Source organism: Danio rerio, chromosome 10, assembly GCF_049306965.1.
Source record: "Danio rerio strain Tuebingen ecotype United States chromosome 10, GRCz12tu, whole genome shotgun sequence".
NCBI classification, from domain to species: Eukaryota; Metazoa; Chordata; class Actinopteri; order Cypriniformes; family Danionidae; genus Danio; species Danio rerio.
In genome coordinates, this window is record NC_133185.1 from 36,322,734 (window position 1) to 36,349,329 (window position 26,596).

The 26,596-nt window shown below is 36.4% G+C and overlaps 2 protein-coding genes across 10 annotated transcripts in view; one reads left to right on the top strand and one right to left on the bottom strand.

The window, feature by feature from the left end:
* robo3 (roundabout, axon guidance receptor, homolog 3 (Drosophila)) overlaps positions 1-26,596 on the bottom strand; it is a 265,569-nt gene that overhangs the window by 29,271 nt on the left and 209,702 nt on the right. For all 7 annotated transcript variants that reach the window (XM_005172638.5, XM_005172637.5, XM_005172636.5 and 4 more), the window contains 4 exons: positions 24,317-24,522; positions 10,585-10,666; positions 7,946-8,114; positions 132-298 (listed from right to left, as the gene is read on the bottom strand). In XM_005172638.5, the coding sequence (XP_005172695.1) occupies positions 132-298; positions 7,946-8,114; positions 10,585-10,666; positions 24,317-24,522 (624 nt within the window). The remainder of the gene's footprint in view (positions 1-131; positions 299-7,945; positions 8,115-10,584; positions 10,667-24,316; positions 24,523-26,596) is intronic.
* LOC141376408 (uncharacterized) lies at positions 12,580-17,580 on the top strand. Of its 3 annotated transcripts, XM_073914970.1 has the most exons (4): positions 12,580-14,719; positions 15,723-15,854; positions 16,000-16,427; positions 16,536-17,580. In XM_073914970.1, exons 1-4 carry the CDS (start codon positions 14,578-14,580, stop codon positions 17,523-17,525), a joined length of 1,692 nt encoding a protein of 563 aa, XP_073771071.1. In that variant the 5' UTR covers positions 12,580-14,577; the 3' UTR covers positions 17,526-17,580. The 3 variants fall into 3 exon arrangements, with proteins under 3 accessions (XP_073771071.1, XP_073771070.1, XP_073771072.1); XM_073914969.1 differs by having other exon boundaries at positions 16,000-17,580; XM_073914971.1 differs by having other exon boundaries at positions 14,363-14,719; positions 14,807-15,854; positions 16,000-17,580.

Here is a 26,596-nt window from a genome sequence, read left to right on the forward strand (position 1 = left end):
AACTTAATATAATATAATTAACATAATCCCTAATCTCTACTTAACAGCTAAACATATCATTTGTTTCACATTTTTATACATGTGTAATAAAAACAAAGGTCATATAATTGATCATCCCCCAGAGTACAGACCTTGTGTGCGTACGGGCTCTGAAATTGGGCTTGGGTCACTCAGGCCATATGCATTGACGGCTCGCACAATAAACAGGTAAATGGTGTTCGGAGACAATCCGGTGACCGTGTGCTTTTCCAGCTTCACAAAATCTGCAACCGTCTGCCACGTACTGCCTGCCGATTGACTGAAAATAAAAACAGAAAGACAGTAATAATTATTATAGGGTCACACTTTACTATAAGCTCATTTTAGTAAAATGTATTTACTTATTTAATAAATATGAATGTTTGAGTCTTGAGTGGCCATCCCAATCATATTTAAATCAATCCCTAATTCCACATGGATCTATTTCAGCTTCTAAATTCATCAAAACTCCCAACTCGACTGGCTGATTCTGAATAAAACATCAATAGAGCAAATGTTTTGTCCTACATTTGTCCTGAAGCTGCGGCACGGCATTAGAGTGGAGGATTTAACAGCAAAGTCAATGTCATAGATGTTTATCTGCACTCCTCTGATTGTCATTACATGTGTCTGCTTAATGACCGCCTCTTCTCTGATGCTATTCTTGCACCCTTCGGCTTGACAGTGCATGACGTGACAAAAAAAAAAAAAGATCTATGTGGTGCTAGATTTATTTATGGCACAGACTAGGCTTGCTGTAATGCGGCCAATGCACTGCATGCATTAAATAAATAAACAGCTCGGATGTAAAACTGTGATTTTATTAGATATAAAGCATTGATTATTATGTGCAGAGGAGTTTCAGATTTAATTCTCTTCAAAATGATAATTCTGATATTAATCACGCACACTTAAATTGGAGCAAATCCATACAGCTTTTAGGCTTTGTAAATCATCACTTATTTCATGACGGAGCCTGTAAAATGCAGTTTTATGCACCGAGAATTCAAGATATTGTAGTAAAAATGCCTTGTTTGATGTTTGTCTATATCAAGGGTGCCCAAACTCGGTCTTGGAGGGCGAGTGTTTTGCACAGTTTAGCTCCAACTTTCTTTAACACACCTGCCAGGAAGTTTCTTGTATACCCAGAAAGATCTTAATTAGCTGGTTCAACTGTGTTATTTGGGGTTGGAACTAAAATATGCAGGACACCGGCCCTCTAGGAACGAGTTTGGACAACCCTGGTCTATATGATATAGTTAATAATATCTATATAACAAATAACAAATATCACACAAGCAACAACAGCTGTTTTTTTTCATTCTTCTGAGTGCAAAGCTGATATTGATTTCTACAAGAGTTCAGTAAAAAGGATGTTAATATTCTATTAATATATAAAATGTAAGAAAATTCGAATAAAATTAATTCTATTGTTATAATTTACACAAAATATTTTATGTTTTTGCTCAGTTTTGCAAAAGAAAACCCTACTATTAAGCATACAAAATTTGGATGCAGCTTATAAAACGGCCATTGTTGGCTAAATATTTATACGCAATGAATCCTATGTTGAATCTAAACATGTCTTTCCAAAGGTACGAATGGTAATGTTAAACACACTAATGACTTTAAATCTTCCTTTAGGGTTAATATTTCAGCAAGATTTAATATGCAAGTCATGTGGGATTAATTGAAGTAATTAATCTCTACATTGAGTAATTAATTACAGTTAAAGAAAATTGGCAGCACTTTTTTAACAGTCTTTTTTTACATGTATGTCTCATGATTGATATTGGATAATAACTACGACACCTAAACCTGCTCAAGAACTCAAACTTAACCCATGTAGTTACTTAACCCAACTTAACCCTGTCATTACTCAGTTCATCATTTAGGTAAATACTACTAAGGGTAGACAATTAATCGTGATTTTCATGCACATTTTGTCAGTAAAACCGGTTGTAGTTAACCTAGCAGAATTTACCACAGACTCATACTGCACGGACAAGCTATGCAAAATCACATCCAAAATCAAAGATAATTTAATTGCACATCTTCACCACATTCACCGGGGATGATGTTTACACATGCTATAAAGTTTCACACACCTTCGTAGCTCTGCACTACATGGTTTCTGTGCGCTTCATGGTACTTTGTGTCACAGCATCTATGTTCGCCGAGGACAACAGCCAATCACATGATTTTTCCAAGGTTGCGTAAACGTGACTGGCTATCATCAGCTACAGGGTATTTGCATGGAGCAACCTAACTGCCATCTGTTTTATGATCTAAAGTTCACCCTAAGTTTACATGAATCTTTGACGTTGATATAAGAAAAATAACATTTTAAAAATTACAATCTGAGGGCAGTTTCAAGTAAACCTATCTTTGTGTGTAAAATTGTCATGTAGTTTAGGTCAAATCGCGTGATCTGTGCAGCGCGACTAGTTGACCAATCAAAAAGCATCACTGCAGAGCATTTAAGTCGACTAGTCAGTGCAACCCTTTTTAGTCACATTGAATCAATAAAAGGTGTAAAATCTTCTGTTTATCATACAACACTATGGGGATTTCCTGTTTTTTTTTTTCTCCGTGCAAGTTTAGACTTTTTACATGAGTGCACCCTCTGGCTTTCGAAAGAGTTTTACTACTGATCAAACAACTGTGGATCCCTTTCAATATGTGCATGGCAAGCGCAGCTTTAAGATAGTATTTTCGAACATTCACCCAGCACTAGTGAGTACACTGCAAGTGCATGTTAAGTACATGAACTGTATTATAAGATGCATTCAATATGTTTATTGATCGACATCTCGGTTTACTACAGCAGATGATTCACTTATGGTGCTTTCACACCAGTGAATCGATTCAGTTGTTCCGAAACAGGGATTAAAATTGTAACATTGTTGCTCTTTGCTCTTGGTGCAAACACTGCAAAGTTTCTAATCGGACCAAAAGAGCTAAAAAAAGGCACGTGTGAGTAAACTCTCCTCACATTGGTCAGAGTGTCAGGGTTTATATTAGGGTCCCGCTCAGCTGTCAGGAGAGGTGGTGGTTTGGTGGTGTTTGACAAGGTGCGCGACATGTCTGAAGAGCGAGGAGAGATGCGGTGGGGAGGGGTGAGAAGGGTGCGCGACATATTTGAGGACTGGGAGGGAGATGCACGATTACCAGGAGATTATCACTCGTTTGCGGGCATCCGCGAGACTCCCGAAACTTCCCGCCATACTCATAATTCTCTTTTCATATAGCTGTATGCCTATTACATATCCATAAAACACTGTGATATTACCGCGCTCAGATCGTATTGCTTTCTCACTGCAATCGATCCGCTCCAGAGTTTGTTTCAATCGAGCCGAGACCACCTCATTCAAGCAATCTCGGACCGATTGATTTGGCACGGATCCTAGCGCGATTGCTGGTATCACATATGCCAAACGAACCGCGCTAACTGGGCAAACGAGACAGGTTCCGAAACGAAATATAGGTGTGAAAGCACCCTAAGTATGCTTTCACACCTGTGAATCAATTTGCTCGAAACAGGGATTAAAATTGTTACAATGTTGCTCTTTGTTCTTGGTGTGGTTCGCTTTCACACGGCAAAGTTTCTAAACGGACCAAAAGAGCTAAAAACAAGTCACATGCGAGTAAACACTCCTCACATTGGTCAGAGTTTCAGGGTTTATTTTCAGATGTAAGACCGGCTCAGCTGTCATGCGTCCTTATTTTAATTTATGATAATGAGCAATAAAGACATCATAAGTGAAAATCTGCGCTTTCATTTTGAATTGTGATACCCACAGACACAGTCACCTAATATAAATCAGAGGTAAGACTATCTCAAACGTAACAGTTAGCTTGTGCATTATAGGCTTTTACATAAAACGCACATTTACCGGTAGGAAAGGACCTCCCGCCCTACTCATAATTCTCTCTTCATATAGCTGTATACATGCCTATGACATATCCATGATACACTGTGATATAGCCGGGCTTGGATCGTATCACTTTCTCACTACAATCGATCCGCTCCCGAGTTCATTTCAATTAAGCCGAGACCACCTCGTTCAGGCGATCTCGGACCGATTAAGTTGGTGTGGATTCGAGCGCGATTGCTGGTATCACATATTCCAAACGAACTGTTCTAATTTGGCAAACGAGACAGGTTCCGAAACAAAAGTGTAGGTGTGAAAGCACCCTAAAATCCAGATAACATCCAAAAAATGCTGATATATGAATGGGACTCAATGACAACCAAGAGAGCTGCTTAGTTGTGACATACAGGTGGGCAAAATTCATAACAACATGCATCCCCCTCTAATAAACAATGCATGTTAAACATGGACATCTGTCTGCGGCAGAAGGCTCGGGGATGTTTCTCTTCACTTGTCTGTGGTTAACCATCACCCTTGTTTAGAGCATTGGTCACGTGCGCCGCGTTCAAGGTTTATTTTCCCCCGGTGGCAACTCCTGCCGCAGACACAAAGCCAATAAAAGACCGACCTGCACAATTAGGCCAAGCCATAAATGCTGGGAACGTCGTAAATATTCCTTCAGCGGCCGCCGATAGCAGCGATAAATCCAAGGTCACTTTGCCATCAGCTGGGATGGAGGAAACAGGGAAAGGCTGAGAGGTGTGACACAAATCCCTTTTCTCCAGCAAAACGCCAACTGGGCTATTGAATGCACACACATATTCGCATAAACGTGCATAAAATCAAAAAGTGGGCCGTAAAGTTAACCTTTTCTAAAAGCAAAAGCCTCAATCCTCTTCATCCGCAGTTCCTTCGCAGCACCTCAGGGGAGGAAATTTTATAGCAACCTCCCCCCTCCCTCTTTCAGCCCCACAGCACTCTATAAAGAATCAATTTTAGGGATGTGGGGCCATGCTAACTGTTACCCAGGGGGGCAAGGGAGAGGAGAGAGACCTAGTGTGTGTGCATGACATACAGAAAGACTGAAAATGTGTGTGTGTACTGGTTTTGGTGGTTTACAAGGACAGTGTTTTGGTATAGTGACATGGTATGACCTAGTTGTACTCTATTGCGGTGGTTTAGGATGACATGGCTTGTGTCCTTGTAATTCAAAATGCTGACTTAATGGGGGCTTTTCACATTCAAATTTTGCCACAGGTTTCCTGTGAGGGTTGGGTTTAGGGGTAGGGCAATATAATAAGCAGTTTCAACTGTATAAAATACATTACGCCTATGGAGAGTGCCTGTAAACTACCAATACCAATACCAATGCTAGTGTTTGTGTGCGTATGTGTGTGTGTGCGTGCACGTGTGTGTGTGTCCATTGCTGAATAGCCTGTTTGCTGTCTGTCCTCCCTCTAAAGACTGCAGGACCTTGCTTCTGTAATTAGAGGTAGCCCCATTTCAGCCAGCTTACAATAGCTTAAAGAAGAGTCTGTGTGGACTAGATCTGAATTCATTAGCATATCATACTCAAGAGCAAGTGCATTTCTCAAGCTTACTTTCCATGAACAAACCCAAAACACTTGACGTTTCTTTTTATTTATTTATTTTTTATTCTTGATGTGTAGGTCATCCAATTAGGATGATTCCCTTATTATGCATCCTCTTATAACTTTTATACTAGTATTTATTTACAGCCCTGTTTCTAATCGATGATAGTAATAGTGGATCTTTCGTGACCATTTATATTGTGCTTTGATACAATGCAACAAAATATGTATACCTTGTTTTATTGCTCTTTCTAAGTTCTATATTGAGTATGTTAAGTTAGTAAAGCTAGGCTAAATGCAGTCACTTCAATGGGTGTTTACACCATGAAAGCAATCTGATATCTCAAAGAGCTGAAAATGTGAAAACAAAGCCAACAACAACAAAAAAAAAAACTCAAAATGTTGATGACCACATATGATCGGACTGATGAAAAAAACCTATTTATACCTGAAATATCTTACTATTTCAATTCTATTCAATTTATTATAATTTATTCAACAGTTCTGTCTGGTTCTCGAATCTGATTGGCTGATACCAGTTCGATATTCTGCAATATCAGAACTCCTACAGCCTCCTCACCCTTTTGTATTACTCCGCCAACATAGAGTGACAGCAGATCAATAAACTCACTACAGCTGACAAATATTGCTGCTTTTAGAAAACATAATGTACTTTTGAGAATGTAGCTGTTTAGATTGCAACTATGCAGTTTATTTATAAGAATAGAGCCTATTTTAAGTATTTAATTTCAAAGATACAGCGCCATCCACAAGATAATTCGCATAATAAGCCCTTAGAGGAGGAAAAACCCAGCGTAATTTTAAACTACAGCTGATCAAATCATTATAAAACTGGTAAGCGACTTTCTAAATCGATCTCTCTCTTTTGTATATTGTAGTGCTGTATTTATACCATAGTAATTGTATAGTGTGAAGTATGAGATGGGACTCACATATTAGGAATGTATGTATTTTGCGTTGGCCAATCGTATGACCTTGAGTTACTTTTACACTGGTGGGACTCTAAGGCAACGCACACCTCCCACCAGTGCTGATATACAGCCACATCGCACTGCTACTTATGTGATATTGCTTATTTATCATTATAAATGATAATTGATCAATTATTTTACATTTTTCAACTACTAAATAGAAAGTAATTTGTAATATTCAATAATAATAATAATAATAATAATAATAATAATAATAATAATAATAATAATAATAATATATAATACATTAATTTATAATACAATAATATATATACTAATACATTATCTAAATGTATTCATTTAAGCACTGAGACAGTCATTAAAACAGAAGTTAAAGTAATATTGAAAACTTTTCCTTAACACATTATTTTTTAATAATTTGCTGCATTCCTTAATTTGTTTGTGTAACCCACTGGTCCTACCCCAACCTGGTCTGAGCTGGGATTCAACCGGCGATATTTTGCATTGGATATGGTTACTCTATCAAGAAGGCTAAAGACCATAGCCTCTAGCATCTGTCTCTAGAGCACCTTTTGAGGTCAGAGGAATGAGGTTTTACCTGCATAGCACTTCGCTAGCTAGCCTCTTTTACACTCACCCCCCTAAACCTCACTCCCATCCTGAACGAGCTCCCAAGTGTTCGATTCGGGACTGGTTCAATCCCAGCTCAGAACAGGTTGGAAGCAGTAGAACTGGTGGGTTAAAATCTGATGTATTAAAAATAGAGACAATAAAAAATAGAAGATGTTTTTCTAATGAATTAATAAATAAAGTTTTATTATTAATAAATATATTTATCATGATATTTCTTTGTGATGGAATTTATGTTGATGTAATATGTATAACACATAACTCATTCATAGGACCTCTATTAAAAAATAATCACAAATGAATTGCACCCAAGCATAAGAAACTACACTGAGCTACACTGGCATGCACAGATTAGCCAATAAAAACATAGAACATTTATAAGTACGCACAGTTGCAAAGCCAGTCAAATATACTGTGTAAAATAGTCACGTAAAACAAATTTACCAAGAAAACCTAGAGTGTAGAATAATTTAATAATTCATGAAAAATACATCCCCTCCAAATAAGACAGAGTTCTCCAGCCTATGTCTGTAATTCAATTGCAGAACACCAATACACTTGCTATTAATTTGGATCTCTGGCAGTAGCTTGGTGCCTGAGGGAGTGATTCTTGCATGGGGCCGGATGTAAGGATATATTTGCCCTCGCATGACTGTGAGGAGCAATAGAGCAAGCAGGACGAGGTCAGGGACGGGCCAAATATTACCCCCGTCTATCACGGCCGAGCAGCCACGCTAAGACAGTGACACTGGATTAATAAAAAATGAAGAATGGACTCCAGCTGAAGCCTCAGGCGAAAGACAATGTTATCTAGGAGCGGGGGGAAAACAAACAGGAATGGAGCAGAACGGAGATGTTTGCTGTGTAGTTTACTGACCTGAAGGCCTCGATGATGTAAGAGGTGACGGCGGCGCCGCCTTCGTGTGCGTTGGGTTGCCAGGTGAGGGTGACACTGTTACGGGTTACATCCGTTACGACAGGTTTCTGAGGAGGACCGGGCAGTTGATAGGGCTCTGATACCGGAGATGCTGATAGACCACCACTCTCTGTGAAGAGAACATTAGGATTTGATTTCAGTTTTATTATTCACATTTTTAGCTTTAGCAATTTTGCTTATATTGCATTGCTTTGTATTATATTGTAATGTATTGTACTGTATTGTATTAAATTATATTACATTCCGCTGTGGCAATCTCGGATAAATCAGAAACTAAAGCCGAAGGAAAATTAATGAATGAATATTATATTATTATATTATATGTTATGTTGTTATATTATGTTATGTTGTTTTATTATATTATATTATATTATAATATATTATATTATCTTATATTTATAATATTTATTATATTATATTATATTATATTATATAATATTATATTATATTATATTATATTATATTATGTTATGTTATGTTATGTTATGTTATGTTATGTTATATTATATTATATTATGTTATGTTGTTATGTTATGTTATGTTATGTTATGTTATGTTATGTTATATTATATTATGTTATGTTATGTTATGTTATGTTATATTATATTATATTATAATATATTATATTATATTAGATTATATTATATTATTAGATTATATTATTATAGATTTTTCTCAGATTCTATGGATTTATTTAATTTATTATCTATGGGTTTTAATATGTGATAACAGTTTTTATAAATTGCAAATAAAAGTATTATCATTATCATTATCAAGTATTATCATAGCCTTCTTTTTTTTTTTTTTTTTTAGAAAATAAACCATGTTTGTCGGAATAACAGATGTTTGTATTTGTTGTGACCAAATATTAAATTCTTAACTCTTCTGAAGTAAATTCACTGGCATTTTGTTGTCTAGAAAAGAATATAAAGACATCTGAAAATATGACATTTTGCTATAATATGCTAAAGAAGGCACTAAATGACATTTATATAAACAAATTGTATGAAATGTCATTAGCAGTTTAAGAAAAAAAAAAATCATGTTTTATTTAAACACTTAAATAAAAACGATAAATCAAGTGAAATTGATAGTTTTTCAAGTGCTATATACTGTATTTATTGTATTTTAAAATGTAAATGAAATTTAGGCTAGAGACTGATTATTTATTTTTTTGGTCACACTTATTAATCCGGGGTCGCCACAGCGGAATGAACCGCCAACTTATCCAGCACATTTTTACGCAGCGGATGCCCTTCCAGCCGCAACCCATCTCTGGGAAACATCCACACACACACACTCATACACTACGGAAAATTTAGCCTACCCAATTCACCTGTACCGCATGTCTTTGGACTGTGGGGGACACCCACGCGAAGGCAGGGAGAACACGCAAACTCCACACAGAAACGCCAACTGAGCAGAGGTTCGAACCAGCGACCTTCTTGCTGTGAGGCGACAGCACTACCTTCTGCGCCACTGCCTCGCCCATTATTTATTTATTTATTTATTTATTTATTTATTTATTTATTTATTTATTTATGTTTGTACTTTCATTTTAGTTGCCTTTTATTCATTTTGTTTTCATTTTTAAAATGAATCAGTATTGCACTTAAACAGTTTAAAATGATAATAAAGCTTGTTAACAAGTTTTTAATGATTTATGAAGGAATTATAATGCTTTGTTTCGTTATTTCATCTTTATTTACAAGTAGCAGGGTATTTACAGCTACTGTATATTCTTGCATCCCGTTCCTTTGTGTCCCCTGGTGGCATTTTCTCAAACTGCTGTTACACCTAAACACATTTTCCTAATCCCTTTGTCCTGCGGCTGTGCCCCACATGGTGGTATTGGTCGTTTTGAACTGTCACTCGCTGTAGATTTTTTCCATATATAAACGTGTATAATCTGTACAGCATTTATTTTCATTTTAGTTGCAGGTATTTTATTGCAAGTTCAACTAAATGACAATTATTTAGCAACTAACTAAAATAAAACGTTTTTTTTTCTTTTTAATCCAAGTAACTATAAAAACCATGGCTATTTTTACAATATATAGCATGCAAAAACAAAGTACATGATCCAATTAGCATTATTTAAAATTATAACAACTGAATTCCTAATACTCAGATCCATACAGACCTTGCTTTTTTAATTGTCATGCAGTAAGTTTCAACACAGTTTGCACCTACAACACAGTATATCCTGCAATATCCAACACAGTGCAAATATACTGTACTTATACTGAGCACGTCGCTACATATCGACCATGCCATATTCCATATGAGCGATGATCCTGTTTGCAGAAATCACCCTCTGTTTTCGCATTTGTCTGGATTTATAGTGCACAATAATAGAAATCAATATTCAAGCAAAAAAATCAGCACTACTCCATATGCTGACATCTGTTAAATGGAGAGATATATCAGTAGAGTACATTTACAATGGAAGCGGCTTCCTCCGGTGATGATTGCAGCTTGAAGATGATATGATGCAGTTTGTCAGAGATAAGACTCATAAAGGTGGCGATGAAGTGCTTACGTGTGTGTGTTTTTGAGTGTGTGTGTGTTTCTTTTACCTTTTACTGTGAGCACACCACTCCAGCTCGTCTCTCCACTCAGACTGGAAGCAACACAGGTGTAGGCCCCGGAGTCCGTCTCCTAGCAACAGCAGGCTCAGGGTCAGCATTTGTATGGATAAACTCAAGCACAATGCATTGGCTCAGGCCGCTTGGAGCAGCGTGGAAATCTTGACAAATGAGCACAAATTCCACAAAATTGCCTATTATTTCACTGCAATACTGCGTCAAGTGTTATTTTTTTCCTATTGGTATTTGAAGTTAGCGACAGGTAGACAATAATATGCTGTTGTGAAACCTAATGAGCTGCATATGTTGGCTCTTTTTTTTCTTAGAGGTGTAAACAGTGCAAAAACAAGATAATAAGTTCTGTAATGGGCAGAAAAATGAAATATTTTATCTGTATTGTATAAAGGAGGGGATATGCTACAGTAATAAATTAAGAGACATCTTGAAAATTCTGTATTTTTCTGATTTATATTAAGGTGTTTGAGTAAAACGTCTCTTTTGTTTATTCTATAAACTATTTTTGATCTTTCTTTCACATTTAAAAACATAACATTTTGTGATTTAAAGCTTCTTTTGCATAAAATAACAAAAATGATACCATGTTTTGACCTTTTTTGGTGATCAACAAAAATAAATCCAGCATATTTTCCATAGACATGTACATATATATAACTTTTTCCACAAATGTGCATATACACTTACCGGCCACTTTATTAGGTACACCTGTCCAACTGCTCGTTAAAGCAAATTTCTAATCAGCCAATTACATTGCAGCAACTCAATGCATTTAGGCATGCAGACATGGTCAAGACAGTTCAAACCAAGCATCAGAATGAGTTAGAAAGGTGATTTAAGTGACTTTGACCATGACATGGTTGTTGGCGCTACTGGGATTTTCATGCACAACCATCTCTAGGATTCACAGAGAATGGTCAGAAAAATTTAAATATCTAGTGAGTTGCAGTTCTGTGGGCGCAAATGCCTTGTTAAATTCAGAGGTCAGAGGAGAATGGCCAGAGTGGTTCGAGCTGGTCATCTCTGAACGCACAACATATCCAACCTTGAGGCAGATGGGCTACAGCAGCAGAAGACCACACCGGGTGCCACTCCTGTCAGCTAAGAACAGGAAACTGAGGCTTCAATTCACACAGGGTAACCAAAATTGGACAATAGAAGATTGGAAACACGTAGCCTGGTCTGATTAGTCTCGATTTCTGCTGCGACATTAAGATGGTAGGGTCAGAATTTGGCGTCTACAACATTTGCAAGCATGGATCCATCCTGCCTTGAGGCAGTTCAGGCTGGTGGTGGTGGTGGTGTAATGGTGTGGCGGATATTTTCTTGGCACACTTTGGGCCCATTAGTACCAAATGAGCATTGTGTCAATGCTACAGCCTACCTAAGCATTGTTGCTGACCATGTCCATCCCTTTATGACCACAGTGTACCCATCTTCTGATGGCTAATTTCAGCAGGATAACGTGCCATGCCATAAAGAGCGAATCATCTGGTTTCTTGAACATGACAATGAGTTCACTATACTCAACTTGCCTCCACAGTCACCAGATCTCAATCCAATAAAGCACCTTTGGGATATGTTGGAATGTGAGATTCGCATCATGGATATGCAGCGGAAAAATCTGCAGTAACTGCGTGATGCCATCATGTCAATATGGATCAAAATATCACAGAAATATTTCCAGTACCTTGTGGAAATCTACACCACAAAGGATAAAGGCAGTTCTGAAGGCAAAAGTGGGTGCAAGTAAAGTGTACCTAATAAGGTGGCGGTGAGTGTGTATGCTCAATATTTGATCAATTTAATGCATCATAGAGAGAATCTAATCAAACAGATCGGACTAATGAAAAAACCTCTACATACAAGAAATATCCTGCTATTTCAATTAATCCCTATTTATATATATATATTTATACACACACACACACACACACACACACACACACACACACACACACACACACACACACACACACACACACACACACACACACACACACACACACACACACACACACACACACACACACACACACACACACACACACAAACACATATATATGGGTGGTATTACTACAAACCATCTGAATAAATAAACCATTGTGTATTGTATTTTTATTTATTATTCTTAATAGTTTTTTCCCATTATCTTTTAATAATCATATCAGTTTTTCTTATTTGCGTACTTATTAAAACTAAGTGTGTGTAGGTAATATATATTCTATATATGTATTACATAATCACTTTAAGATTGTACTCATTGTTTATGTATTCTGCAATACTTTGGCAATACTTAACAGCTTTGACTAGCTCTTTTGATTTGAATTCATTTCAAATAAATAATGATTTCAATAAGGAAATGTATTTAATGTGATTTTATTGTAGTAAAAAGTTACCTTTCTCTGTCTGCACCATAACAAAAGCCCTCATTATTTCAGCGTTTCTGCAGGTTTCATCAAGTCAAATTTAAGACTTTTTAAGATCATTTTAAGACCATTATGAATGAAATTTTAGATCATACATGTCTAAACACTAATGGTTTTTGGTTAATGGCCTGGTTGGACCAATGAAATTGAAAAAGGAACACATGTAGTTATTTCTTTACCACATATTTTAATGAGTCAAAACAAGAAAACTCTAGTTTGCATCTGATCCAGTTACTATGACCATTTATGTGAAGCTGCTTTGACACAATCTACATTGTAAAAGCGCTATACAAATAAAGCTGAATTGAATTGAATAGGTGTGTAGATTTTTTTCAACATGCATTAATTACAAGTTTAACATTGTTAAAAGTATATTTATTATGAAGAAAACTACACAAAAAAAATGCAAAAATATATATTGTTTGCATTTGGTCCAAATTGAGTATAACTCTTATTCTAATGCGCTTCTGTTATAAACCCTTATGTTTCATGCCTATTTATAAACTTTGTTGTCCACTCACACTTTCTTATGTAAATAATTTAATTGTAAATGGAAGATTATGTAAAAGGATATAAAAATTATTACAATAATACACTATTCCTAAAAGTTTAGCATGTTTAGCATTATCTGCAGTTTAAAAAAAACATTCTGGCTATACTTTAGTAAATGAAGTTATTTTGTATTTCATTTTTTGATCACTCAGTGTTACCAACTCAACTATTTTTGATTCACATTTTGAATATATGTTGCCTGCGCTTTGCACACATTTGTTCTGCCTCTTACTGCCTGATTCTGAATTATTTTCTTGATTTTCATTTGTTAAACTATATTTTCTGTTCAAAGGTAATTATTTACATTTAGTTTTGATTTTTGTTTTCCTGCGAGTTGATGTTGCACTCCTACACTAATGACTATATTATTTATTTCTTATGGAATGGCATGTATATTTGCAGCATGTCTTGCTGGATGGATCACATTGAAGCACAATACTTTAAATTAATTTATTAGATATTATTTCAGTCAATATATGTCAGTTTTGTGGTTTGAGTTTCACAAAAACCTCACAGGTTTCATTTGTTGTGCTTCTTTGTCTACAGTTACAGCAATTTCTAACTGATTATCTATTTAAGACAGCTTTTGTCCCTTAGATCAATTTATTTAGCTATTTTTTTCATTTATTTTATGTCATTTGCACATTTGCAGTCATTTGAGTTTAAAAGAAAACATTTCTTAGTCTTATGTCTTGTTACCATAGTGACATGTTCTGAGAATAGAACGCATTCCAAAAGTGTACTTGAAGCCCTGCATCATCGGAGAATATCTTGTGGGTTTGTTGAAGTGGAGTAGTACAGGTGTGCTTTTGGCTGTTAAGTGTTAAAAAACTTGCGTTCCGAGTGTTTTGAGACTGTCTCAGCGATTGAACATCTTCCGTTTGAGTGATTCACGGTGCAAGACCGAAATCCTCATCCTATTCCAGCTAGCAAACCCCAAGTTTTTGAGTGGTTACAGGTGAAAGACTGAAACCCTGCACTGAGTTATATGATGGTTGAACAGAATTCTGATCTCCCCACAACATCAGCTGCTAAAATGGAGGAAGACGAAGTTCCCAAAGCCTGCAAGATCTCCCAGAGCCAGAAAAAAGTGAAGCAGCTCAAAGAAAGGCCAAGAAATGGCACTAACAGTGAGTCATATTTACATTGTGCTATCCAATATCCAGTGTTTTCCTGACATAATAATATACTTACTATTAAAAATAATGTTTGTACAGGATAATAGACAGCTGGTTAAACTGCTGGCTATCATTGCATTCACGTGCATCTTAATGCAACATTTTGGGTAAAATGATAATGTATTTCATTTTCAGCTTTTCTGATACAACTTTAGTCTAAAATCCTTTAGTAAAATGAGATATGCACACAGACTTTTCATTTTCAACCGACAGCCCCGATGGCTTTCGGTGAACTGCTTTCCATTACAAAATCATCACATTTAAGATCTGTTTTCTTTAAAAATATGTGATCTTCACTGACTAATATATATTTGATATAAAGTGGGTCTCAGACCGGACAAGAATCACTGCATTAAATGACATTTAAAATAAACATGAATATTTATTTTAGCTCAGTATTTTAAATGGAGTTTCTGCGCTAGCCTGCTGGTACTGATGGTGCTAGCGGTTCCATACAATAGACTATTGTCTCGTTTTATGCTTGAACAACTAAATGAATACTTGGGTTAATTTAACTGATTGTAATTTAATTACATAATGATGTTTATGCTGTAAAAGCAACCTTATAAAATGTTAAATAATCACAGAAAGCTTTCATCTAAAATTTACTGTTGGCTGAAAAACTCTAGCTGTGCAATATAACCCAGTATTCAGTTTTCTGAAAAGTGCACTGAACATGTAGTTTTTATATCGTTTGGTGCATTGATCATTTGTGTAAGCAGTTTTATATAACATGAAAATAATAAAATATTATAGTCAAATACAATAAATAATAATAAAATACAAAAGTGTAGCAAATCCATGGTAAACTTGTGGTAACCTTGGTTTAGCTACAATAACTTTTTAAAATGTTTATATATTGGGGTTTTTGTTTTTGGTGAATTTTCATTTTAAATTTCTCTCAAATTACTGTAAACAAGTGTGTAAAGATGTGCAATCATTTCTCTTTTAACAGATGAGAAGGAGAAAGTGAAAGAAAAGAGAAAGAAGAGAAAAAAGACCAAGGTTGCTTCTTTCATCAGAGCTGCTCTACGATGGTTCTGCTTCTGTCCTCGTAATGAGCCGTTCACACTTTCCTCATCTGATGGTAAATGAGGGTTTTTGCATCTCAATATTTTCTAGTGTATAATGTCATTAATAAACTGTATTTTTACTCCCCTTTATCTGGAGTTTAACATCTCCTTGAAAATGACTTTGTACTATGTGCAAACTGCAATCATTTGTCTTAACAGATTCTGAACATGAGATCTATGAAAAGATGATTGTGGAAGAGGAAGAAGTGAAGGAGATAATGCAGGAGGAGGTGGTGGAGAAGAAAGAGGAGGTGATGGAAGAGGAGGAGGTGGTGGACAAAGAGAAAGATAACACAAAGCAAGAAAAGACAAATGAGGAGGAGGAGGAGAAAAGTGGGGAGGAGAAGGTGGTGGAGAAAAAAGAAGAAGGGAAGGAGATAATGCAGAATGAGATTGTGGTGGAGAAGAAGGAGCAGATGATGAAAAAGAAGAAGGTGGTGGTGATGGTGGTGGTGGTGGAGATGGTGGAGACAAATAAACAAATAAAGAAAGATACCAGCACCCAACTAAGAGAGGAGGAGAAGGTGGTGGAGAAAAAGGAAGAAGAGAAAGAGATAACGCAGAAGGAAGAGGTGGAGAAGGAGGAGGTGATGAAAGAGGAGAAGGTGGTGGAGAAAAAGGAAGAAGAGAAAGAGATAATGCAGAAGGAAGAGGTGGTGGGGAAGGAGGAGGAGGTGATTAAAGAGGAGGAGGAGGTGATGAAAGAGGAGAAGGTGGTGGTGGAGAAAAAGAAAAGAAAGAAAGATACCAGCACCCGACTGTCAGAGGAGGAGTTCTGGAGAAGGAAAATGGAGGAGGAGAAGTTGGTGGAGAAAAAGGAGCAAGAGAAAGAGATAATGCAGAAGGAAGAGGTAGTGGAGAAGGAGGAGGAGGTGATGAAAGAGGAGAAGGAGGTGATGAAAGAGGAGAAGGTGGTGGTGGAGAAAAAGAAAAGAAAAGATACCAGCACCCGCCTGTCAGAGAAGGAGTTCTGGAGAAGGAAACTTATCGCCAGAAGGCTATCTGCGGCAAAGTTTCTGTTTGAGCAAATAAAGGAGGAGGAGGAGGACAAGATGAAAGCTCAGGAGGAGAACAATGAGGAGAAAATAAAATACATTGAAAAGGAGGAGGAGGAGGAGGAGAAGCTGAAGAAAAGGAGAAGGAGGAGGCGGCCAAGAAAAAACTGCATGTTGGAAAAAGTGGAGGAGATGGAAGGAAAGGAAAGTGAGGAAGTAGAGAATCACATTGAGGAGAAAGAGCAAATGAATGACATTGAAAAGGAGGAGGAGGAGGAGGAGGAGGTGAAGAAAAGGAGAAGGAGGAGGCGGCCAAGAAAAAACTGCAAGGTGGAAGAAGTGGAGGAGATGGAAGGAAAGGAAAGTGAGGAGGTGGAGAATCACATTGAGGAGAAAGAGCAAATGAATGACATTGAAAAGGAGGAGGAGGAGGAGGAGGTGAAGAAAAGGAGAAGGAGGAGGCGGCCAAGAAAAAACTGCAAGGTGGAAGAAGTGGAGGAGATAGAAGGAAAGGAAAGTGAGGAGGTGGAGAATCACATTGAGGAGAAAGATCAAATGAATGACATTGAAAAGGAGGAGGAGGAGGAGGTGGTGAAGAAAAGGAGAAGGAGGAGGCGGCCAAGAAAAAATAACAGTATGAACGAGGAAGAAAAAGAACAAAGTAGAGGAGTAGAGACATACTGTATGTGAAGGAGGAGGGTGAACAACATTGTACAACATCAATAAAAATGTGTTTTGTACAATACTGTATGTGCTGTGTGTTGTGTTCATCTGCTTAATTCTCTGTTTCAAAAGAATTGAATTTTGTTTGTTTAAAGAAAATGTTGATTTATATTTAGATTAAACATAAATGTAAACATATATATGAAACAAAATTGTTTTGTATTGTTTAGTTTCTATGTATGTGTGTATCACATATACAAAACAAATATATATAATACACACACATATATAATGTCAGACTTATATTTTGCTTGTGATTAATCTGCCCAGCACTAATACAGTAAACCTACAGATCCTGGAGTCTGACCTTTAAGATTTATATTGCGATTCAGATTTTTTGTTTAGAATTGTTAAAGTCGAATAATTCAGAGAATTGCTATCTTTCCGAGGCAGAAACAAGCTTCCATAGAAACCACTTACAAATCCATCACATCTTCAAACGATGAAAATCCATTAATAATCTATTCAATTTGACTTCTATCTAATTCTAACTTAATGAACTCTTAGTTTACTTTACCATCAAGACTAAAGACTTTTAGTGCAGGTCTCTAGTCGCTCCGTTTCTATTACCCTACAGTTGCACAAACTGAAATTATGAATTGAAGATATGGCCATTGGAAATGTTTAATTAGCAAAAACTGCCACTCTCCCACACACACACACACACACACACACACACACACACACACACACACACACACACACACACACACACACACACACACACACACACACACACACACACACACACACACACACACACACACAGTTGAAGTCAGTATTAATAGCCCTTTGAATTTTTTTTTCTTTTTAAAATATTTTCCAAATTATGTTTAACAGAGCAAGGAAATTTTCACAGTATGTCTAAAAATATTTACTTCTGGAGAAAGTCTTATTTTTATTTTATTTTTTTTCGGCTAGAATAAAAGCAGTTCTTAATTTTTTTTAATTACCCTAACCTGCCTAGTTAACGTAATTAACCTAGTTAAGCCTTTAAATGTCACTTTAAGCTGTATAGAAGTGTCTTGAAAAATATCTAGTCAAATATTATTTACTGTCATCATGGCAAAGATAAAATAAATCAGTTATTACAGATGAGTTATTAAAACTATTGTGTTTATAAATGTGTTGAAAAAATCCTCTCTCCGTTAAACAAAAATTGGGGAAAAAATAAACAGGGGCTAATAATTCAGGGTGGTTAATAACTCTGACTTCAACTGTATATATCAAAAATATATTACAATAACTCTACATATCATGGTTTTACAATTTCCATCACTGTGCAATAAAAAAAGAGAGAATCAATTTCTTTAAAAAATGAAATCAAAACTTTTTGAACAGCAGTATATGCAAATAACCCCAGATAGAAATCAACACGCAACACTCTAATCCGTAAAACAATTTAAAAAGCAAACCATGCTGAACAGTTTAATCAGATGAATCCATCAGAGTTTGAGATTGTTTTCATGCAGTGTCTCTGTGAATCTTAAAACCCTTCCGTTGTAGGAAGCCGGCAGAAATTTTCATCTGTCAGCTCAGTTTAAGATATTTGTATCTAACATGCGAGTTAGCTTGGGCGAACTGAATGTGCGGAAAAAGAAAAAGGGAAATTTCAAAGACAAATTGGCGAGGGGTGGGGAGGGCGAGGGGCATTAAATTTTTACCACAGGGGCCGAGGGGAGAAGTCAGGCAGAAATTGCTTACGACAGTGAGAGATGTAGTAAAGCTTTTCTCCTTCTCTCTTTCTGTGACAGCGATCTAATAGTGCTGACAGCTCAGGGGCACCAATGACACGTCTGAGGATTTGACTCATTGCTGATTCACACACACACACATACACACACATGCAACCATGACCTCAAATTACTGTCTGCTTGCTTGTGTCTTTTTTGTCTCTAACTTCATTTTCATGTGGAGACCGGCATAATGCATGTGTTAGCGGCTGATGTAAACAGCAGCATTAGTAGATTGTTTGAAACTCAACCTGCGTAGCTTTATGTCCTCGGGCAGAAGAGCAGTGTGTGTTATTTTGGTCACTTATGAATCTCTCCTGGGAGGTGGAGAGGAGCAAACAGAAGGTGTAGAAACACTTTTCTCTGTGACCTCTTCCTCTTTTGAGCGGATAAGCTCATTGGTTGGAGCTCTGTCGGTGTCGGCTGGTGATTGGTGGAGCTCAGAGAGGTAAACAGGCGGGCAACCACTGATTAATCACGGATGGCAGCGCTGGGCTCAGTGCTAAACACGCACTTAAAAATGTATGAGCGGTAAAGGAAATAGGGAGGTAAATGTTTGGAAATTGCATTCGATCTTATTTTTTAAGACAGAATGAAACGTTTGGATCAGATATTTACTCTGATGTCATTATAAACCTTAAAATTTAAAGAGTATTTTAGCTTTCTGTGGAGAACAAAAGAAGATATTTTGAAGAATGCTGGTTGCTTCTTTCCTATGCAATTACAATAAATGGAAAACGAGTCTTTAAAGTTTCAAGAAGAACAATTGAATGCCAAAAGTAGTACAAATATATAATAAAAGTGGGATTTTTCTACCAAAGTTCTATCAAAGTGTTTATAATGATAAACAATTGAAAATTATGACTCATTAACCTTCACTCATCACATTTTTTTAGTTCACTGGGTCATTTTAATTTGACAACAAAGTCATTCTGATTCAAAATTGACTCTTAAGTCAGATCTTCTAAATGAATCAGTTCTGTTGCGAGTCCACAAAATGATTCATTTGTCAAGACTTCCATCTTTTTCCTAAAGTGCTTTTACAATATAGATGCTGTCAAAGCAGCTTAACAGATGAAAAATAGATAATAAAACTGATTTGTTTGAAAAGTAATTAAGTTGTCCTGTAAAAACAATTCACAGTTCATAGCATTCAATGTTTTTGTGATATGGAAATAATTTAAAATGACTCTGATGACATTTTAAACCTGTATGACATCAGTGTATTTTTGAAATTACAATATGCAAAACAAGTCTTTAAAGTTTTAAGAACAATAAATTACCAAATTAGTGCAAATATTTATTAAAAGTAGGACTTTTTTCAGAAGTTCTATCAAAGTGTTTATAATGATGAACAAATTAAAATAATTACACATGAACTTTTTTAGCTTACAGAGTCATTTTCTTTTAATGACTCAAAATCAAAATTGAATCTTTGAGTCAGATCTTCTAAATGAATCAGTTCTGTTGCCAGTCCACAAAATGATTCATTTTTCAAGTCTTCTTCCTTTTTCCTAAAGTGCTTTTTGTCAGGATTTTGCCACTTCGGTTAATTGTTGTTTTGGTGGCAGAGTCCAAACACTAGTCCTCTCTTATCTAGTATGTTGTGCTCGGCTTTAGTTTTCTGGGGCTGAGCACTCATATTTCCCATCATTGTCTGTCTTTGTTATTGTGTGAACACTTTTGCTGTGCCCAAGATACGCGCTCATTTTCTGGTGTGTTTATTTTTTTGTTTGCAGCATGGTGTTTCCGTTCTAAGTGCTCCAGTCTAGTTAGTTTTGGTTTTGGTTGGTGCTGGGATCAGTACATGTGTGAGTGCACAGTAAGTGTTTTATTTATCATGTGCTTGTGTCTTGCATTCTGTTTGTGTTGGTATTGTGTGGCTTCAAGTTTACATTGTGGCCACGTGCTATGGTGTTTTGTTTCATGTGAACACAAGGTTAATGGGTTCTCTCAATGGCTGTGTTCGAGTCCTGTTTTCTCGTGAGCACATGGCTTGTGTCGTCTCTTTGTAAGATGTGCTCTCCCATTTATTGTCTAGTCCCACCCTCCTTGTTATCCTATTATTAGTTTATTATGTTCACCTGTTTGTTGCCAATTATTTCTCCATATAGCTCCCTCTTGTCTGCAATCCTGTACAAGTTTGTTGTCTTTCTTTCCAGTATCAAGTCACGTCTAGTCGTTGTCGCTCTTCCCTGCCAGCCCAGTCAAGTTTGTTTTTATGTCTTAGTTTTGTTTTCCCCCTTGGGGTAGTTTTTGTTATCTGTTTGTTTTATTTGTATTAATAAATCCATGTTTTTGTCCCTGTGATTGAGTCCTTATTCTTCCCCCACCCAGTCCTTGACTCTTTTACAATGTATATGCTGTCAAAGCAGCTTAGCAGATGAAGAATATAAAATAAATTTGATTCATCCTTTAAATCAGTTCACAATTAATAGCATTCAACATTTTTTATATGGAAACCAAATCAACAGTTTCCCTGAAAATACTTGCTTTAAAAGAATAGCTTGATATGAATCAGATAATAAGCTCATTTAAAATTGTATTGACACTATTTCAGTGTATAAAAAACACTAAAATAACACTAGTCTGTTCCTCGAATAAATCCCATGACTGTAAACACTATATCCATTAAAAGGTATTAAGAAGTGTTTAATAATGTGTTTGTTATTCTGAAGCTTGAGAGCCCATCCTCATTCACTTTCACTAAATATAGCAGCCCACAATATTTTCCCCTTTAGTTTTAAGCGAAGAAAAAGCCATACGGGTTTGGGGTGATGTGGGAGTGAATAAACAATGACCAAATTTTGGGATTAACCATTCCAGGCTATTAGTTTCCCTCCGACTACCACACACACTCATTCTATTTCACATTTCTCTCTGCCTTGTTCCCTTGGCACAGCGGAGAGCAGGCAGTTTCTGGCCATTCTCCCGGTATAATGGCACCTTTTCACAGTGCTCGCTCTTTCTCTCTCCTTCTCACACACGCTCACACGCTACCATCTGTGCAAACCCCAGTCTCCATGCCCCCTCGTGCTCTCCCATCATGCCGGGGTAATCGTGGACTAAAGAGGGCCAACGGAGGCATCAGACCAGAGCGGACAATGCCAAAGATGTCCATCTGAACAAAGCATGCTAGGTTTAAAGCGCCAAACAAACAGAAACGCAACACAAAAGCATAAATCCTCACTGGTAAAAACAAGACTGCTACTTAAATTCACACATTTTCTTTGGCATTAGATGACAGTGAAGCTTTTTTAGTAGATTTCATAGACAAATTTCAAAGATTAGAAAAAAAATTCATTGTTTTTACAGGAAGTGTGCATAATACCTTCATGGAACATGATCTTTACTTAATTTCCTAATGATTTTTGGCATAAAAGAAGGACCGATAATTTTGACCCACACAATTTATTTTGGCTTTTAAAATAAAAAATACCTGAGCAACATAAGACATCTCACAAATCAAGATTAATAGTAACATGACGTAAAAAACAATAAATGTACCATTCAGAGGTGAATATCAGTTTTGTTTTTGCATCCATATTGGCTGCAGTAAGACATTTCCACTTTTAAATCCTTTTATATACAGTACAGTGACTATCGAAAAAAAAATATAGCTTTAGGTCGCTTGATGATTTCCAAAAATCTAATTTATTTTATTAAACCATTAGAATTACCATATTTTATCCATAACCTATTGAATATAAAAGTTACTTGCATTTACAAAACAAACAACATCAATATACAAGCGTCTGCTAAATGACTAAATGTAAATGTAAATGTAAAAAGCCATCAGATTTACATTTATTTACTTATTTTTTTCATTGGATTGCAAGCTCCAGGGTGATAACGTTATATTAAAGTCAGATGCAGCAGACTGATTTTATGGCATCAGGTTATACTTTTACAACACTCACATGCATTAAAAATAAAGGCCATGAGTGAATATAGAGGAAGGTCTCAAACTGACGTTCTCCAAAATTAAACAAAGAATAGACTTGGACCTATTGGTGTGTGTGTGTGTGTGTGTGTGTGTGCTGTTGGATGCCAAGTTTGTATATTTATAAACACCTTAGAAGATATTGGGGGTTGCAAGTCATTAGCATTGTTATTTTGGGGATCGCGGGCTGAAAAGTTTGGAAACCCCTGCACCAGTTTACAGTTAATTTAAAAATATTGATACTAACATCTAAAATACTTGATTTAAGGCAGACTTTCTATTCTGCTATTGTAAGAACTTGCTTTATAATTTCTCCTTTTACATTTAAACAGTGCATATGGCATTAGAACAACACCAGACTGAGTAATTTAGGACTTAATTGATCGTTTTTGGGTGAACTACTCATTTCAAACAATATAGAGAAGAGAGCAGACACGCTGAGAGTAGCACGTAAAGACTGCTAGCCTCCCCAGAATGAGCTTTTAATTAAGGCATGAGCGATTGTTAATCATTCCTGGGCACAATCAATTAACACATCAGGTCTGTTCACCGCGGTGCCACGACCTCAGGTGAAACCTGCAATCGCTACACACACACATACACCCTTGAGGCCTTGAGGAATGGATTTCATTAGTCCAGCATGCGCTAACACTAACGACATCACACATTCTCCCATTACTATCATAATTACCGGGTTTTATCGCTGTGCGCAACTCTTGCATGAGCGGCTGGGTCACCCCGAAACCGTCCACAGAGCAAGTATTAAAATCGATCCGCTAATTAAGCCTGCCTGTTTGCTGTAAACTCGATTGCGCATTTTATGCCCTCGCCATTGATCGGATAGCAGTAATGACATTTTACAGTGTCTAAACATCACGCCAGTGTGTCTGGAAATCCATTCGTAGAGAATATCCTACGATAGCATATGGCGTCTGTCAGTAAAGAGAGGCATTTTGACACTGAAGAGGGCTTGATTTGAAATAACCATATGTTAATACCCTCCAGCATTAGCATTTGGGAGAGTAAAAGCTGTAAAACAGACTCTCATGTGCACTACTTAAATACTATCTTGACTGAAGTACCTGCAGGGCTGTGATTTGCAAAGTGCCGTTTTCCATTAGGCTAATGCGCTCGTCGATGCCCAGGATTCGTTGTCCGTCGCGCTCCCATTGGATGCTCGGAAGAGGGTTGCCCATCACGTGGCACTGCAATTGGGCCGTGGTGCCCGGAGCTAGCGTCTGGTTGGCCGGGCCTTGGCGGATGATGGGAGGGATCCGGTCAGATGGAGCTGGGGTGAAGAGAATGAGAGAGGCGTAGGACACAAGAGCCAAATTTACATGTACTGTAATCAACATATTAACCATCTTGACGCAATGACACTTAAGAGATGGTTAAAAATCACACTCTTGTTATGAGTTGTTATGCTAGCTGAGATTCTGAGTGAAACATGATGAAATACAATTTCTTGATGTGGTATAACGTGAATAAACTCAATTAATAATTAAAAAAAAAACATATTTTAAGTCCCCTTGGCTGATTTCTTTTAGTAGACTAGATCAGTGTTTCCCAACCCTGTTCCTGGAGGCACACCAACACTACATATTTAGGATGTCTCCCATATCTGACCCATTTATTTCAGGTTTTGGAGTCTCTTATGATGTTCTGATGAGTTGATTCAGGTTTGTTTGATTAGGATGAGGTTGAAAATGTGTGCTGTTGGTGTGCCTTCAGAAACAGGGTTGGAAAACACTAGACTAGATCACAAAAATAGCTTCACTGGCCATTTGTTTGGCACTCTTTCCAAATTACACCCCACCAAAAAAGAACGGATCAGTAATTCATCTGATGTTAATTAGATCAATGACACAAGCCTCCGGATGTTATTTGATTTAGTCGTAGTGCTGCTGTAAACCCTTTTTGAAATGCATGTGTAATGATATTGCACAGTGGAAATGAGCCAAATGCATTGCAACACATTTTAGCGGGCTCTGTACTGTGTTCGAATACAATTATTCCATGCATTTAGGATCTTCATACAACATTTATAGGTCAATAGCTGGAAAAGATGGATCTGTTAAGAAGCTGTATGTTATTAAATACACTAACTTGTCTGAGATGACTGTGAAGTGTTTTTTTAATGAAATCTTTATAGCTTTAGTGGTGTTTCGACTTTTGCTATGCTCCATTCAAATGCTGGATGTGGGAGATTTTTAATTAATGGCAATACAGAAAACTTTGACATTATATATATATATATATATATATATATATATATATATATATATATATATATATATATATATATATATAAATTGATAAAGAAATATACATTTTATAAAAACTATAAGCAAGTTATAAGCTAGTACTTTACATAATTTAATTTAGCAAGGATGCATTATATTGATCAAAAGTGACAGTATTTATGTATTTATCTATTTTATTTAAATAGTGTTATAATTTAATTATATATATTTTTTGAGAAATAATTTTAATTCAATAATTTTTTTGTAAAGACAGTGGAGATTTAGGCCCAATCCCAATTCTACCCCTTAGCCCTTCCCCTACCCCTCAATTTGCAGGTTCACGTGAAGGGGTAGGCGTGTCCCAATTCTCTTTATCTTAAAGGTGTAGGGCTAAGGGGAAAGGCTAGGGAGCCCTTGAAATGAAAATTTTTCAGGACCACACTCGAAACCAAGGGGTAAAAAAATTTCCCAGAATACACCAGCTACATCGGCAGCATGGCTGCACATGGAATTAAGGAGATGCACAAATAAGTATTTTTTGTCATTATTAAGAATTTTTACAACAAACAAGCACGTTTTAATACATTCATAACTGCATTCGTGTTTTACCGTCAAGGCCAAAATAAAAAACTCTAAGGGCATGGGGTACAAAAATAGAATTGGGATTTGGGACTTAAAGAAAGGAAAGGGGAACAGAGATAAGGGAAGGATTGAAAAAGGACGGACCTTGTGCCAGGAATCGAACTCGCTTCGCCGTGAGCATTTCAGGGCTATGTGTTGATGCACTAACGTACTAAATTATTCTAGAAAAAATTTGAAAATACTAAATAAATTTTTTTAAATTCCACAAAAATACTTAAATAATTATTTTTCAATTAATAACTACATGTACATTTGGATTAGCCCCCTGTTTATTGTTTCCCCCAATTTCTGTTTAACAGAGAGATTTTTTCAACACATTTCTAAACATAATAGTTTTAATAACTCATTTCTAATAACTGATTTTTTTTTTTTTTTTGCCATGATGAGAGTAAATAATATTTGACTAGATATTTTTACACTTCTACACAGTTTAAAGTGACGTTTAAAGGCTTAACTAGGTTAATTAGGTTAACTAGC

Coding starts and splice junctions, on each gene's coding strand:
- LOC141376408 (XM_073914969.1), top strand. CDS start 14,578: ATGATGGTTGAACAGAATTCTGATCTCCCCACAACATCAGCTGCTAAA. Junction 14,720..15,722: donor GCCAAGAAATGGCACTAACA/GTGAGTCATATT, acceptor CTCTTTTAACAG/ATGAGAAGGAGAAAGTGAAA. Junction 15,855..15,999: donor CACACTTTCCTCATCTGATG/GTAAATGAGGGT, acceptor TTGTCTTAACAG/ATTCTGAACATGAGATCTAT.